This window comes from Triplophysa dalaica, chromosome 4, assembly GCF_015846415.1.
Source record: "Triplophysa dalaica isolate WHDGS20190420 chromosome 4, ASM1584641v1, whole genome shotgun sequence".
Classification (NCBI taxonomy): domain Eukaryota; kingdom Metazoa; phylum Chordata; class Actinopteri; order Cypriniformes; family Nemacheilidae; genus Triplophysa; species Triplophysa dalaica.
The window spans coordinates 24131495-24144468 of NC_079545.1; the positions used below are offsets into that span (position 1 = coordinate 24131495).

The window sequence follows — 12974 nt, forward strand, 5'->3', positions numbered from 1 at the left end:
GCAAATCTAAAATTTGGTAGAAATATTGTTAGAAGTTCACAAAATGAAACCAAAATTATAGTTTTACCTGTACGCATACGTATAAATACTAAAATCTTAAATCAGAACAACAAAATGGAAATGGTCTGTTAATTGTTTCTGCGGCTGTATATGCTTATATTTCCATATGTGCGAGAATCCCATAGTTGTTTAGAATATATAATGCGATTTTTGTTCATATGTTTCTCAAGTCATTAACATTATAAGTACACCATTGCTTGGTTAGTTTATGTAAATATTGATCAAAATAATGAGCCTTGTAAAATGTTTAGAGAACTGGACTGCTTGGGGAAGCTTAACATGCATTACAGCTTGAGCTTCTTTAATTGCTTTAAGCTGCGGAGTCCCGCTGAGAAGAGTTGAATTTAAACACAGCATGATTGGCTTTGATGCAATAAGAATCCATAACAGAAATATGAAACAATTCTCTCAGGCAATGAAGTTATTTCGCCGAAATTTGGCTTTTTTAATCTGGTGGTGTCCTTTTAAAGGAAATGCAACATTTGTGTTACATGGGAAATATTTAAATTAATTTTTTTAAAGGTTGGAAATGGTGTCTGATTTTCAAACAGGTATGTTACGTCTTTTGAAACTGGCAACCAGCCAGTGACCGACATTTTCCACTTTGTTGTGTATGATGGCGAGAACAATCGTCTGGAGAATCAGATGTTTACCATCACCATCACCTCTGCTCAGAAGCAGCCACCTGTCGTCACCGTCCGCAGCGGCATTAAGGTGAGCACTTTCATCTGTCTAACATTCCTGTGCTTCTGGATCTACTACCTACATTTCTTCCCAATAACCTCTATGGGTGTTTCTTGTGTTTAGGTACAGGAAGGAGGCAGAGTGCAAATCTCAGCCAATCACATTATTGCATATGACCCAGACACGCCCAGAAAGGATCTGCTGGTGTGGCTGATCACTCAACCGAAGTACGGCTTCATTGAGAACTCAAATTCAGGTGAGTCGCATCCTCCCGTGCATACAAACGAGAGCTGAGCAAGATGTGGTGTCAACTTTCCAAGTCATTTTGGTTTGCTTGTTTTATTCATGAGCAGATTTACAGATGTGCAAAATTCAGACACATTCGCCTTCGTTCAGGCTACCTCTTTGAGTGGTGAAGATGAAAGGGAGAGATGCAGATCTCCCTGAAACATAAACACCAAACTACAGTTGTACAAAATGTTGTTTTTCATCAGAAGCGCAGATGAAGTCTGATGTTCACTTTGATGTATCTACTTCTAAACACTCACTGGTTTTATCTTTTCGGGTTTGTAGTGTTCCTCTGAAGTTGGCAGCTTTTTATTTACATTAGCCAATTCTTCCCTGGCAACTGACACGCCGAGGCTCTCTTGTGTTTTTAAGGCAGTCATTTAGTAGTTGTTTGTGTTCAAAAATCAATTACTTATTTGAAAATTAGGCCCAGAAATTTTGTTTGCGATAAAATGCTGTCTGCATGCTTATGGTGTGTTTCCATTGTGTCCAGCAGTGGGAACGATCGGTGGATCTCGTGTCATCAGCCCTGACGTTCCCTTTACTATAGAAGATCTCACTTCGGACCATATATTCTACGTCCAAAACATCCTCCTGCCCAACATCCACCAGGACGTCTTTAGCTTTTACATAAGTGATGGATCAAGCCAAACAGAGGCTTTTGATGTTACTATAGACATCCAGGTATTGGACCAAAGAGTGTTTTTTCTATAACTAAACTAGAATAACTAAACAACTGTTCCCAATATAAACTAATTCTCATTTGAGATTTTATATTGTAAAGTCTTTGCTTACAGTAGTTCATAAATGTAAGATGTTATTTGATGTATGTTACAGCAAACCAAGGAGGAAAGAGTCCCCATCGTGTCGGTAAACAGCATCCAAGTGGAGGAGAACTCAGGTGTGGTCATCACTAACTCCTCTCTGAATGTGCTGGACCACGACACACCTGAGAATGAACTCCTCCTTACCGTCATCAAGAGGCCAGTATACGGTAAGCTCTCTCTCTCTTTCTCCCCCCAGTCCAGTTCCCTTCAGACTGTCGCTCACTCATGGCCAGCCTTCAGCAAACATCCATTATATGCCACATTACCGTTCCGTCTGGCTCCTGTATGGCTGATTGATGTGTTTGTCATTCTGGCTCAGCCTTTGACTAGTGAGCCGGTGGCAAGGCCACGGCCCACAGGGCTTCATTGGTTAAACTTTTAATGGATGCATGTCGAGGTGTTCATAGCAGCTCTCTGGAGTTTTATGAAGAATGTGAAGCGTTAGCGTCTACTTCTCTGTAATATTTCTGTTTCTGTGTGTGGGTTAACTTTTGTTTATACTGTAAATATGACCAAACTTACTTTTGCTTTCTTTAAGCATTAGGTTTGGCTGAAAGGGATAGTTCATCCAAAAATGAAAATTCTGTCATCATTTACTCCATTTGTTTCAAACCTGTGTAAATGTCTTCGTTCTGAACACAAAGGAAGATATTTGGAAGAATGTAAGTAACCAAATAGATCTCAATCCCCATTTATTGCCATATTAGGGAAAATAAACACTATAGGAGTCAATGGGGGATGAGATCTGTTTTGTTGCTGACATTCTTCCAAAGATCTTCAAATTCTTCCTAAATTGGGTTCGGGTTTTTGTGCCTCCAGGGAAGTTACGCAGAAGGCAGTTCTACTCCCAGCCTTTCGAGAATGGCAAGATCCTTCAGCAGGGTTCCACATTCACCTACCAGGACGTTCTAGATGAGCTGCTGGTTTATACTCCAGACGGACATAGTTCTGGGACAGACGAGATTCAGTTTTCAGTGACAGACGGCATCTACACAGAGACGGGCCGTCTGGAGATCAGCATGGACATTAGGAGGAAAGAAGGCCCTAGAGTCACTTTCAATAGAGGACTACAGATTGCAGCAGGTCAATATAGCTCATTTTCAGGCCCACACTGAATAAGTGTTCACAGAATTTGTTCCAATGAAATTTGACTTTATGTAAAAACAATATATTTTTTTAAATGTGTACTTTCACTAGGATTTGGTATCGGTCAGGTTTTTTTACAATGAACTGATACCAGTGCCTAAACCGATACCTTAAAAAGGAACCACAAAATGACATTAAAAATGACTTGCCTTTGTGTTTGCGGTAATGTGACAGAAAAGCCGGTTATAATAAATAATTTATTCCTCTTATTTTTTCTAACTTCAGCAGTAAAAAAAATCACGCAAACTTTTAAACGATAAGGTCTATTAAAATATATTTGTTATCAGTTGTGAGCAGCATTAGGAGGAAAACCAACCAGAAGCTATCAGTGTTTATTAAAGCATTTAATTTTCTATTTAATTATTTTATTTATTCGAGTTCAGTATTTGTATGTCTTGTTTTTGAAGTAGTTTGTTTATTGAAACGAAACTGCTCACGTTTCTATGAACAGTAAAGTTTTGACATGCGTAGTCTGTGTTTAGGGAGGATCGGCTCTGATCCTTGATATCAAGAACGCATCCTGGTACTTTCTTGTGCTCTCTATCCTTGTGTTCTTGAGCATGGAAACCAGATTTTGACAGTTGGTGATGATGTAGAGCGTGAGCACAAGGATGCAATAACGCAGAATGCTAATGTATAATTAAGAAAAGCTTATTTTCATTTCATTTTCAGTAGTTTAGTAGCAGTAGGCCTATATATCAAACATGATTTACTGTGGATTGTTGGAGTTCTTTAGAAGCTTTTGCACACACATTCATTACAAAACTGTAACCTTAACTACTGCTCTGAATAACTGAAGTTCATATCTAGACAAATTAAGTTGATTGTTAATAAATAACTCCAATGTCTCTGCAATTTCTGTCTCAACAGGTTCCTCATCAAAGATCACGGAGCAGCATCTGAAAGGTACAGACATAGACTCGGATGACCTGAAGCTGCGCTTTACCCTCACTAAAGACCCGAGTGTGGGCTCTCTCCTGCTGAACACGGGCAAACACAAGGCTCAGATATCCGTTAAAGGACTTGTCACCAGCTTCACCCAAGATGACATCAACAAAGGTTTTCCCTCAGTTGATCTTCTCTCTCATTAATAGTCATCGGCAGTGAACTTGTAAGCATTGCTGCATTGTCTCATGTGGTTTTCGCGTCTCATCTGTCAGGCTATGTGGAATACATTCATGAAAAGGGAGAAGATGGCGGTAGTTTCTCTTTTAAGTTCAACCTGGAGGACCCTGAGGGAAACAGAGTCATTGACCAGTCTTTCTTCATTAGCGTTCTGGGTGAGCTGAGAAGTTAAAACAAAAATATTTTTCTTGACTGCAAAGGTTTTTTATTTCAGGGATTGATTGTTTTTTTTAATACCTTGTAAATGGCAGTCATAAAAATGTTTTTTGGTTGGATGAGCATTAATGAATATTATAAATAATATATTTGGTCATATGATAAGTTCCTGTGTCTTTGTTATATTTATAAACTGTGCAATACATACTACACCGTATGTAATTTAAACTTTAAGTTTTATAAACATATTTGGATACATTTTTGTCAAATGATGTCACCTATTACCTCTAATGTCTTTTAAGGGATGTTTTGATTTATATTGGTACCTACAAACATTTCTCCGTCTCTTTTTCTCTTTCAGAGGACAGACTTCCTCCCGCAGTGGTGGTTAATAAGGGTTTGGTTTTGGATGAGAACACACTGAAGAAGATCACGACACTGCAGCTCTCCTCTACCGATCAGGACAGCGAACCTGACGAACTCGTCTACAGAATTACCAAACAGCCTCAGCTCGGACATTTAGAACACTCCAGCAACCCGGGTACGCACCCACCCTCCATACATCCCGTGCAACTTGAATAAAGCCATTTCAGTTGATCCGTAGGGGACTTGTAATGCTGGCAAATGAGTTTACATTACTATTTGATAGAAAGTGCAGTATATAAAGTGGTGGGCTGCTGGTCACTGGGGAAATTTCACACAGACTTGCTATTGCAAGAGGACCGTGTAACACATAACCAGTCACAAATCTGTCACATACTAAATACACGTATCTACCTTGTGTTCTCATAAAACAAATGCCCACAAAGATAATACAGCATCTGTATAGATTTACTTTATAGAGCCATGGGAGATCATAATGTGTATTTATAGCCTGCGGTCTTGCTGCTCTATGGGGTATTCAGCAAAGCAGTACATTTATAAATGTTGGCCACACTTGAACAGTGCTTGTGAAGGGTTTTCTGGGAAGATATACAGTATAGTTTGTTTAAGCTTGCCATCTTCAGCAGAAGATAACAAAGAGCACTCTTAGTTTTATTTGGGAAGATAAGGAAAACTTTATTTTAGCCCATATTTAAGCACTCCAGTGGTGGCAACTGACCACAGTATAACAAAACATTACAATTCGACATGGTCACAGGGTACGGTCGCACTTGTACCGTGTTGTATTTTTGTAAGGAGGATCACAAAATCACTGCTTGACTGAATCAAGTGCTACAATGCAAATTGTTTTTCAGATTTTGGCATACTGCCGTTTACTGGCATGCTCACTTGCATCTGGTGTAAAAACAAATGAATTTTAATGTCGCACACATACAAGTTTCACTTCAGCCTTGGCAAATTAGAACACTGGAGAATTGTGACTGTGTATGAATATTTTAAGGCGAAGGGACTCACAGTTTACATTTTAAGTGCTTTGCACTTGTTTTTATTTACATAGCGAGAAATCCTGTTGAAAATGTGCATTAGTGAAATAGATACGAAACTGACTGAGACGGGCTTAGTGTTTTAATATTGCATAATTAACAGTTTTCTGATGAAAAGGGCAGGAAGCCAATAGATAAAAGTGCACAAAGGCTACAAATATTACATTCGTACTTTCTTCTTTTGTATCCTTTGTACAAAACAGCCAATGTTGAAAATCTCACACAGTTCACATATGTCTGTTTTACATCAATCCTTCGCAACTTGTACTCTATTCTAATTTGTAGTTTTAACATTCATATATTCATGCAAAAATATTCAAATACCAAGATTATCAACAAGATTTCTGTTTGGCTATAAATGCTAAGCAGTGGCTGAGGAAGAAATCTGTATTCACTTTCCTATCTTTCTGGCCAACAACATCAGCCACCGCATTTGACTCGGTGATATTGCACTCGATAGAATTTCTGGTGCATGTTTTATTCATCCATATCAGTTGATCTGTGGATATTTATAATGGTGGCAAATGAGTTTACATGATAATTTGATACGGAGCGCAGTAGGGGATGTGGGCTGCCGGTCACCAGGGAGATTGACTGCGGTCTGATGCTGTTACAGGAACACGTATCAGCACGTTCACCCAGGCTGACCTCACCTCTCGCAACATTCAGTACGTCCACACCAGTGAAGAAGAGATGCATTCTGATGACTTCACCTTCACGGTGTCTGATGGAGTCAATGAGGTACGTGCACAAACATGACAACAAACTCCTCGCTTTCAGACCAGCGTGCACAAATGGGTGGGAATGCACCTGATATTTAAAATGATAACTGCATCAGCCTTAAACTACAGTAGCTCAAAGCACTTGCGTCGCGCCTGGCGCCGCATTTCACTGCATGTTTGATGGGGCTTTTTACATTACATTTATGCATTTGGAAAATGCTTCTATCCAAAGCGACTAACACTGCATTCAAGGCACATTTCATGAGTTGTCTGTTCCCTCGGAAACTAACCCATGACCTTTTAGTTCACCGCACAAAATTACCACAAAACACTGATCTCTCTAATATAAACACAAACAGAGTACATACATTTCGTAAACTCACCACTCCCTCTCCTTTTTTCTCGTTCGCTTTCTTTCTGCAACTCTTTTCTTTCCATTACGAACACATACACGCCCACACACACACTAATTAGAACTGAAAGTGCTTGAACAAACACAAGCTGGCCAGTGAGGCTGTAAAAAGGGGATTCACATTCTGGAACATTCAAGAAGCCCACAGTGAGATATTCCCTCAGTGGGAAGACTCTACTCCCTTGCTGCCCAATTTATGGACACATTTTTAATAGTCCCTTTCAGAGAAATTACTATAACATTTTTAATAAAACGCAGATTTATGAGGGATTAGTTATTGCATTGTTTCTCTCTTTGTCTTCCAATGGTTATAAACTGCTTGTCTTTATGGTCTCTCTGTATCTCTACAAATAACTGCGATTGGATAATTGCAGAGATCAAATTAGCAGGAAAATAGATTTGAGCTCGAATCGAAACCAATTTGTAGATTACATTGTCATTTCGATTGAATTTATGTTGTCAGACCAACAACTAGGTGTTTGTATACAATTTATTATATAATATGATGCCATATGGTCCATGTTTTTTGTTGACATCTTTTTGACATCTTTTTGTTGGATATATAATTTGGAAAAAGTGCTGTGGGACACATTATACTATTATACTTGATGTTATGGCAGGTGAACATCAATATTTAATGTTTATTATGTGCAGTAAGTAGTAGTATCACTTTACTGCCTAGTCTATGATGACTGTAGAATGTAAAAATGACAAAATAATCAAACATTCTAAATAGCAACTTGCCGACAATACACCTGAACACCTCGTTTCAGACCAGCGTGCACAAATGGGTGCGAATGGACTTGATATTTGAAATGATAACTGCATCATGCTTAAACTACTGTAGCACAAAGCACTTGCTTCTCGCCTGTCGCCGCAATAATTCATTAATGCGCAATAACGCAATAATGCATTAATAATCAATGTTATTTTTTTATTAGTATTCTGATGGATGTGATAAACCTGATTTTACATATGGTAGACACAGAAAATGTGCTATAGCTCTACTTATAATACTTGTATTATCTTTCAAATTTCCAGTGTGCTAGACACTACATGTTAGATTAGTTATTATTCATAATATAAATGTCATCACATGTTATGGCTTAAAGAGTAAACGTTGACAATGATCTATGGGGCTTCCAGATGTCACAGTCATTCTCCATCACGATTCGGCCAGTGGACGACTCTCTGCCCATGCTGCAGGTGCCAGGGATGAGAGTGCAGGAGGGAGTGAGGAAGACCATCACTGAGTTTGAGCTGAAGGCCACGGATGCTGACACAGAGGTAGTGTGGTGATAGACCGGCTGCTTGGTTTACACAAATTGTGCTTGCAGCTATATTCCTTATTAGAGAGGATTGTGTGGGTTTCTGCAAATTTAAAATGCGGTATGTGTTGGGTGTGAAGTGGAAGTTTATGTTTTGATGCCACTCCATCATAAGCTTATCACTTTTCATAACGCAGTTACATTTATCTTATCAACAATACAACAAATAGATGAAAGCAACCATGCATTGTCTTCTCATGAGTGACTTGTCCTCAACTATTTAAAAAAAATAGTCTTTTTTAAAGTATCATATCATATTAACGCATCTCTTTTGCAACTGTTAGAAAACTGTGCATACATCTGGAGATTTACTTAGGAAAATTGTTGCTTTGGTGAACGCCCATCAGTGGGCAAGGATTGGAAAACTGGAAACCTGGAAGTGGAGTTATAACAAACTGTTTTGCTCTTCTATCACATTCACTGGTGTAAACAGCTGATATCTGTCTATTGAAGCCACTTGTGTTAGTTTCATTTCCCACACGTTTGACAATGTCTTTCTCTCTTTATTAGGAGGACTCTATTACATTCACTATCGTTCAGGCTCCTCGTCATGGTACCATCGAGCGTACCAGCAACGGTCAACATTACCGTCAGACAAACACCTTCACTATGGACGACATCTATCAGAACCGCATCAGCTACAACCATGATGGCAGTAACTCTCTTAAAGACAGATTCACATTCACTGTCGGCGACGGGACCAACATGTTTTTCATTGTCGAAGAGGGTGGAAAAGAGGTTGGTAGATCTCATGTAAATCCGAATTTAACCCTTAGGAATGTAAAGAAGTGTGTCACTGTTTGGGCTGCGACGATATCCGATTTTCACTACACAATAACTTCACGATATCGATATTATCACCATATCTATAGATTTTTTCATAAATAAATTGATGTTAAATGATTAATAGCCATTAATCGCATTCAGAATAAAAGTTTGTGTTTAGATAATATATCGATGTGCTGTGCAAACACATACATGCATATATTTCATAAATATATGATATAAAATGTATAAATATATAAAAATCAATAAACACTTATATAGAATTTAAATTATTGGTAAACACATATACATGTATGTGTATGTTTGAATAAATACAAAATTATTATGCATAGTACACAAACATATATTATGTAAACACAACTTTTATTCTGGATCAGATTAATCGCTTTTTATCGTTAAACAGCCCTAATAAATAATGTTTTAAGATAAATTCATCCTCAATTGTGTTTATTTTGTGCTTTCTCTTTTTTGGCCAATGAATCACATCCAAAATACGAAGGTAGGGAGGCGGAAAGTTTGTAACCATTGTGTAAAACCATCAATAAAGATTGAAATGGGTGCTATATTGTAGTAGTATTTGATATTTGTTGTAATTAAACCAACAACGATAATGATGTTTTTTAATATGACAGGTATGAATACCAGTATATTGTAACACTCATAGTTACCATACTTTAGTTTTACAACAAATACCATGGTTAAGCTATTGTACATTTTAGGTTACTAAACTATGGTTACTATATTTTTATCTATATTTGGTCATTGAACACTATGACCTTAAAAATCCAGTCCATTTGATTAACATCTGCATTGACGCAAAATGTCATCTTTGTCTCTCTCTTCATCATAATATCCCCATCAATCTGCAATTGCATTTACTCTTTTTGCTGTGTCAGCTCACTGTCAGTGGCTCTGGGAGGTAAATAGTCTCCCAGTGGACATTGGAAATAGGGAACCTCATCTTGTTGTAAAATGATAAAATAGGAGTTCTGTGACAGTATTTAATCACAGAGACCTGGAGCAGCATTACTCAGCACTTTAGCAAGCTCAACTCAACATTAGAATTTAAATAAGATACTGTACCATAGACCTGAGGATGACACAGAAAAGTGAATGTTGTTCCTTGAATGCAATTGGTTAAAACACGGAAGCCTGAATGTTTTACATTATATGTGTTTGTTAAAAATTGGTTCTTTGTTTCAGGTTGTAACAGCTGCTCCACAGAAGTTTAAAATTGATATTTTGCCTGTTGATGATGGAACCCCTCGAATCGTCACCAACCTGGGTCTGCAGTGGCTGGAGTACATGGACAATAAGGTAGATCAGTCATTCTTTTTTCATTTAGACAAAGCTTTGGAGTGCCGAGATCTTGGCATCTCAATAAACAATGGTCCACTTGCACCACCCACTGGCTGGATCTTAAATGGGTGCAGAAGTGTTACAATTCTGTACTGTTATTTGCTTCAACTTCAGTCAAAAATAATATCTGGATTACAGGCCACCAGTCTGATCTCCAAGAAAGAGCTTCTCACAGTTGATCCGGACACAGATGATGGACAGCTGACTTATGAGATCATTACAGAACCCAAATACGGTTACCTGGAGAGTAAACTCAAATCTGGAAAACCTATCACTTCTTTCACACAAGGTATTTTTGACACAGACTGTTGTTATGTATATTCAGTCTCTGGGGGGGTCACATCTACAGAACAATAGTTACTGAATTTACAAGATTTACTGTCTCACAGCCGACATAAACCTTGGCCTTATCCGATACGTCCTGAATGAGAACGGTGTTCAGGAGACCATGGATAACTTCAAGTTTCTTGTGAAGGACAGCAAGCCCAACATCGTCAGTGACAATGTGTTCCACATTCAATGGTCATTGATCAGCTTTGAGCACAAGAGGTTCATCTCCCTCGAATTTTGTTCTCAAACCGTAGTAATTTATTTCAGTAACAAAGTAACTCATTCCCGGTAATGTGTGTTCTTTCTGTCTGCAGTTACAATGTTAGTGAAAAAGCTGGAACTGTGGCGGTCACGGTGAAGAGAACCGGCAATCTGAACCAATATGCCATTGTGCTGTGCCGAACTGAGCAGGGCACTGCGACATCCACGTCTGGCATGGGCTCTAGGCCTGGACAACAGGACTATGTTGAGTATGCAGGACAGGTATGGATCTAATCGTTTTTTATACTATATTAATCATTTGAACTATCTTTGATTTAAAAATAAAAGATTATGAGTGTGAATATTTAGAGGCTCTTTGGTTGAACAGGTTCAGTTTGATGAGAGAGAAGACACTAAGGTGTGCACCATAGTGATCAATGATGACCAGGTCTTTGAGAACACAGAGAGCTTTAACGTGGAGCTCAGCATGCCGGTGTACGCCCTGTTGGGCTCGGTGACCCGAGCTAAAGTTAATATCAATGACACAGAAGATGAACCCAAACTGCAGTTTGATAAGAAGATCTACCACGTCAATGAGAGCAAGGGCTTCATCTTCGCTCCTATTGAGAGAAAGGGTCAGTGTAAAAATAACATTTGCATACGCACACACACACTGTTGTACGTAGTATTACATTTTTACCTCAAGTATGACATGATCATTCTTTTCATCATAAATATGGTCATGTGTATCTCTAGGTGACACCAGCAGCACAGTCTCAGCTCTCTGCTACACCGTGCCCAAATCAGCCAAGGGCAGCAGCCTGCATGCTCTGGAGTCTGGATCTGACTATAAGACCCGCGGGATGAGCAGTGACAACCGGGTCATCTTCGGCCCAGGTGTGAGCATGTCCACCTGTGACGTGAAGCTGATCGATGACAGTGAATATGAGCTCTCAGAGGAGTTTGAGCTGGTGCTGTCGGACGCCTCGGACAACGCACGCATGGGGGATGTCACAGTGGCCAAAGTCATCATAGATGGGCCGAACGATGCCTCCACTGTCTCCCTGGGCAACGGGTCTTTCACCTTCAGTGAAGATGCAGGTTAGTACAATCTGCTCGGTATGGGGCGACTAAATCAGTGTTTTTCAACCAGGGGCCCACTAGGGGGCCTCAACAAACTGCCTAGATGACTTGAAGATGACTTTTCAAGATGATATCACATTACCAAAAATAAGACAAAAGAATCATAAGCTAAAGGATTTATAGTGTTTGGTTATTTTTCAAAGAATATACTTTCTAGTTATGCCAAGCTACAGAAAATATTATTGATAGGAATTATTATGGGGGGAGTTGTGAGTATCAAGGTTGGCCTTGATGTCAAAAAGGTTGCACGGGGCTAGAATATCACACTTTTTTCATTGTAATTATTTTAAAAACACAATTTTTTTTTAAATGTGAGTGGACATTTATTCTATATTGCTAATGAAATCATATCACTTGTTTTGTCACTTGTGTAATTTATAATACACTAGAACTAAACTGTAAAGCTGCTTTGAAACAATGCATATCGTGAAAAGCACTATATACATAAATTAAATAGGATTGAATTGAAACATCTTCCCCCAGGCACCATTGAAATCCCTGTGGTGCGGCAGGGCAGTGACCTCTCCTCTGTGACCTCTGTTTGGTGTGCCACACGTCCTGCGGATCAGGATTCTGCCACGCCTGGTGTGGACTACATCCCCAGTTCCAAAAAGGTGGAATTTAAGCCGGGCAAAACTGAGGAGGTAATAAAACTTCAGTGTTTCCTCACAAACAGCAAATTATAAGATGGTTATATTTATACTGATGTACTGATGTATTTATATGATGTTAACATGCCCTATTTCAATGTCTTTCTTATCATTTTAGACATGCAGTTTAACCATAATGGATGACATCCAGAACCCTACGATTGAAGGGAAAGAGTCCTTCATTGTGTTCCTCAGTTCTCCCAACGGAGCTGTCCTTACCGAACCATATGAAGCCCCTGTGTACATCACGGACACCACACAAGACAGTGAGTCAATTACAGTCATATAACAAACATGTGCTTTAACAAACGTGCATTGGATCACATGGAG

The 12974-nt window shown here is 38.9% G+C and overlaps 1 protein-coding gene across 2 annotated transcripts in view; it reads left to right on the forward strand.

Annotated features, from left to right (window-relative positions):
* Positions 1 to 12974, forward strand: part of LOC130419786 (extracellular matrix organizing protein FRAS1-like) — a 77419-nt gene that overhangs the window by 55571 nt on the left and 8874 nt on the right. The window contains exons 39-57 of one of the 2 annotated variants that reach the window (XM_056746757.1): positions 612 to 774; positions 868 to 1000; positions 1526 to 1716; positions 1870 to 2026; positions 2679 to 2942; positions 3876 to 4064; positions 4166 to 4285; positions 4648 to 4827; positions 6330 to 6454; positions 7994 to 8134; positions 8686 to 8913; positions 10165 to 10278; positions 10459 to 10609; positions 10710 to 10869; positions 10965 to 11133; positions 11240 to 11486; positions 11608 to 11952; positions 12478 to 12638; positions 12763 to 12910. In XM_056746757.1, coding sequence (XP_056602735.1) covers positions 612 to 774; positions 868 to 1000; positions 1526 to 1716; positions 1870 to 2026; positions 2679 to 2942; positions 3876 to 4064; positions 4166 to 4285; positions 4648 to 4827; positions 6330 to 6454; positions 7994 to 8134; positions 8686 to 8913; positions 10165 to 10278; positions 10459 to 10609; positions 10710 to 10869; positions 10965 to 11133; positions 11240 to 11486; positions 11608 to 11952; positions 12478 to 12638; positions 12763 to 12910 — 3386 coding nt within the window. The remainder of the gene's footprint in view (positions 1 to 611; positions 775 to 867; positions 1001 to 1525; positions 1717 to 1869; positions 2027 to 2678; positions 2943 to 3875; positions 4065 to 4165; positions 4286 to 4647; positions 4828 to 6329; positions 6455 to 7993; positions 8135 to 8685; positions 8914 to 10164; positions 10279 to 10458; positions 10610 to 10709; positions 10870 to 10964; positions 11134 to 11239; positions 11487 to 11607; positions 11953 to 12477; positions 12639 to 12762; positions 12911 to 12974) is intronic. The other variant, XM_056746758.1, reaches the window with a different exon arrangement.